This window comes from Choloepus didactylus, chromosome 6 (assembly GCF_015220235.1).
Source record: "Choloepus didactylus isolate mChoDid1 chromosome 6, mChoDid1.pri, whole genome shotgun sequence".
In the NCBI taxonomy this organism is placed as follows: domain Eukaryota; kingdom Metazoa; phylum Chordata; class Mammalia; order Pilosa; family Megalonychidae; genus Choloepus; species Choloepus didactylus.
In genome coordinates, this window is record NC_051312.1 from 28,349,137 (window position 1) to 28,353,601 (window position 4,465).

A 4,465-nucleotide genomic window follows, 5' to 3' on the forward strand; every position below is an offset into this window, starting at 1 on the left:
TCAAGACAATCCTATTTATAAATATAAGATTGTGAAGCAATTAAAGAAAAATTCAAATCCTAACTGTGTCATTTTCCAGCTATGTAATTTTGTCCAATTACTAAAATTTCCTGAACCTCTCTTCATGTCATTTAAGTTCAAATGAATCTTAGTCAGCAGAATTGACATGAGCATTAATTAAAAGTGTATATATGCAAACATCCAAGCAAAGGGATCAGTTAATCTTACTTCTTTTTTTTATGACATGTTATCATCATTTGTCCATGAGATTCATTTAAGTATTAAAAAGTATTTTGGTAAAAAAAAGAAAATCTCATTTTAAGTCTGTGATGTGGTTCTGGCTATGGAGGAAGACTTTGGGTAATGGCTTTCCCCAAGGTCATTATCATTTTGCATCATTCTCTTTAAATAGACCTTCAAGAAGTGGAGAAAAGAATATTTATTGTCAAAGATCCTGTGTAATGGTAGATCTCAGTAAGTGATAAACAAAACAAGGACCAACAATGAGTGACTCCGACAGGCCCTGAGTTTCTGGAGTAAGAGGTTCTCTGGCACCAACTATTCACAAAGCAATTCTGTAGGCAGCATTCCTACTTTATTTTCAGCTGTTCTCAAATTATCTCAGGAGGAAATATGAACATAAAGCACAACAAAAACCCTGGAAAATATTGGTGAGATTTTTTTCTTCTAAAAACTAATTTATCTATAGATGTTTTGTTTGAAAAAAAAGAGAATTCAATTAAACTGCTACATTTTAAGCTATTATGCATTTGCAAGATACTATTCTTAGAAGAAAGGGGAGAATAAAAATATTAAGAGGATGCTAGTAAGATAACAAACTGTATCCATTCTTGACTATGAGATAGAATGGCACGCATGTGAATAAGACAATGCAAATCTGAGGAAAGTGAGGCTGTATGGGATTTGAGGAGGTCCAAAAGGGGAGAAAGGAATCTTTTGTGTTGGATCTTGATTCAAGGAGGAAGCAGGACTCATCTAGAACCTTGTGGTATGGTCAGTGGTGTCATAATTCAATCCAGTACACAAATACTAAGTTTCTGATTGATGAAATTCAAACAACAAATTCACAGTTGTCAAATTCCTTTGATTTGAACATCCTTAAAATGAAGCTCTCTCTCAGTGGGGAATAATATTTTTTTCTTAATTTAAAAGAAAAAGCAAATGGGGTTTCAGTATGTAAAAGCAGAGAGATATGCTTGTGCCCTAAATCTATGTTATTATGTTATCAGTATGGTTATTATTATTTTTTTGAATTGTATAATAGAAGCCACAGCTGTAGCTCACCCCCTCTAATTTATAGAACTGAGAATAAACAGTTTCCCCAAAGCTGGAATTTCCAGGCATAAGGTTGCTGCAAAGGGGAAGCTGAAAGCAGATTTCAGTAACAGCTGTGGCCATTAACAGGATGCTGAAGAGATGTGCCTATAAGTGGATAAAATTCCAAATGACTATCCAAGATACTGTGTAATCATAGCCTATTATATAATAAGAAGAATCATTTACATCTACAGCTTGATTCGAGGAGTCACCATGAAATTGCCTTTAGTCAAAACTGTTCCACAAACTGTTTCCGCCCAGACACTCCAGGGATGCCACCAGGAGTACATAAAATATCACAACTGAATTTTTCTAGACCCATTGAAACTATCATTCAGTGATGACCTCTTCAAGAAATTTAATTCATCCAAACTGGGAGAACTAATATAAGCTAGCATGAAACTAGAAGGGTTAGAAGCATGCATGAAGGAGTGGTGCAGTTAAAGTGTAGGACTTTTCCTTCTTTAAGTCAACAGACAAATGTTTGAAAGACCAAGGTAAAGTAAAGCTGGGAAGTCCTCAAACACTCACAGTTTGAAGACAGAGAAATTACCTGAGATTTCACTTCCCTATCTTTCAAATCAAACAGAACTTATTTTGCCTCCAGCAGCTTTTTTAATTGCTTGGTCAAATCTTATCTCTACATCTTTATGAGAATTATATGACTATTACAGGCTGAGAAGTGATTTAATATCATGGAATAAATAAATCTTAGAATGATAGAGATGATAGTGAAATTGAAACTAATTCCACACATAGGGAAACAGAAGACCCATGAATTTAAATTGTTCAACCAAGATTATAGCACAGTTAATCAGGTTTGTATAATTTTGTTTCTGTTTTCATCATACTATACCACCTCCAGACTGCAAAAAGCTTGAGATCAAGTAGAGAACATAATCTGATGTACACAAAGATCTGATTTTCATGAATAGGAGAAACTGCAGAAGTCACTCAGTCTCAAGTACTGGCATCCTCAGTGATGAATGCAATGCCCAGGCATGGCTGTGTTCAGAAGGGAAAATGAGGGCATAAGTTCTCTTTTTTGAGTCAAGCAAGAGGTGAACTTTTCCAGATATAGAAATGTTACCATATCTCCAAACACAAGTTTGTTTCAAAATTAGGTTGAGAGCCTTTATAGAATACAAACTAAATAAATGTTGAGGAAAAAAACAGATAAATAAACTTTAAGAAAGATTAGGAAGGTGGGACCCTTAGGTGTGTGACTTAGAGGATGTGCTTTCTTTCTCTGGACTTTGTTTCCTCATCTGAAGACAATGAATTGCCTTTTGTATGGAAAAAGGATGATCAGAAAATACGCACTTCAAATTCTTTGAGTATTTGTGCCAAGCAGTAAGTACAGATTTTCCATAATCAACTACTTTGAGTATCTATCTGTTCTGCATTAGAAATAATGCTGTTGTTCCTTTCATGATTTTCTTTCAGATAATTTAATTGTCTCTTGGGAATCTGCCCTGCTGTATTAATTCCATGGAAAAAGTTAACAATGTAACTGAATTCATTTTCTGGGGACTTTCTCAGAATCTAGCAGTTGCAAAAGTTTGTTTCATAGTGTTTTCTATCTTCTACACGGTCATTCTTTTGGGAAACCTCCTCATCATGCTGACGGTTTGCACTGGCAAACTTTTCAAGTCTCCTATGTATTTTTTTCTCAACTATTTGTCTTTTGTGGACATTTGCTACTCTTCGGTGATAGCTCCCAAGATGATTGTTGATCTGTTGGCCAAGACTAAAGCTATCACCTATGTGGAGTGTATGGTGCAACTCTTTGGGTCACATTTATTTGGTAGTACTGAGATCTTCATTCTTACCATAATGGCCTATGATCGTTATGTGGCCATCTGTAAACCCCTACGCTATATGACTATCATGGACAGGAACAGATGCAATTACATGTTGCTGGGTATCTGGATAGGTGGAATTTTACACTCCTTTATCCAGTTGGCTGTGGTGCTTCAGTTACCCTTTTGTGGACCCAATGAGATTGATCACTACTTTTGTGATGTCCACCCTCTGCTGAAACTTGCCTGCACAGACACATATGTTGTTGGTATTGTTGTGACAGCCAACAGTGGGACCATCGCTCTGGGGGGCTTTGTTATCTTGCTAATCTCCTATACTGTCATCCTGGTGTCCCTGAGAAAGCAGTCAGCAGAGGGCAGGTGCAAAGCTCTGTCTACCTGTGGCTCCCACATTGCTGTGGTCATCATCTTTTTCGGTCCCTGTACTTTCATGTACATGCGCCCTGATACTACCTTTTCAGGGGATAAGATGGTGGCTGTCTTTTACACCATTATCACCCCCATGTTAAATCCCCTGATTTATACACTGAGAAATGCAGAAGTAAAAACTGCAGTGAAGAAACTGTGGGGCAGGAAAGTTTTCTTGAGAGGTTAATAGCAAATAGGTGGAAGTAATGATACATTCATGTAGATGTCTTTAAATTTTCTCAGACTTCATTAACTCATCTGCCCAGTGAAGACAGTAATGCAAACCTCACAGAGTTTGGGGAAGGAAAAAATTAATAACATGTTTGAAAGAAATAATGTAGTGCTTCTGCTAATTGGACTCTAATATTTGCCTGTACTCTGTAGCCAGCAGACCTTTTGAATACAAAGTATCATTCAAGTTTGCTAGGCTGCAAAAATCAGACACCATATAATAGGTTGTTAATAACAGTGGAAATTTATTAGCTTACAAGTTTACAGTTTCTGAAACTGAGAAAAATGTCCAAATCAAGACATCATCTTCCAAAGATGAGCAGCCGGCAATCCTGGACACCTCTGTCACGTAACCAGACAGATGACAGTGTCTGCCGGTCTCTTCCTTCTCTTCCATGTATCATTTCTTTCAGCTTCTTGCTTCTATGGCTAGCTCTCTCCTTGTCTGAATTTCATTCTCTTGTACTGGACTCCAGTAAGAGGATTAAGACCGAACCTCGATGAGGTGCATCACATCCTGACTTAAGTCCCTATTCACCAAACGATCCTGCTTAAAATGAGTTCACACTCAGTGGAATGAATTAACTTTAAGAACGTACTTTTCTGGGTTGCATACAGTTTCAACCATCACAGTGAATAACAGGAAAATTTGAAGAAATTGAATA

General features: G+C 36.9%; 1 protein-coding gene across 1 annotated transcript; it reads left to right on the forward strand.

Annotated features, from left to right (window-relative positions):
• Window positions 1–2,829: 2,829 nt before the first annotated feature.
• On the forward strand, window positions 2,830–3,756 carry LOC119536832 (olfactory receptor 4S2-like). Its single transcript, XM_037839558.1, has one exon. It carries the CDS (start codon window positions 2,830–2,832, stop codon window positions 3,754–3,756), a length of 927 nt encoding a protein of 308 aa, XP_037695486.1.
• Window positions 3,757–4,465: the final 709 nt, after the last annotated feature.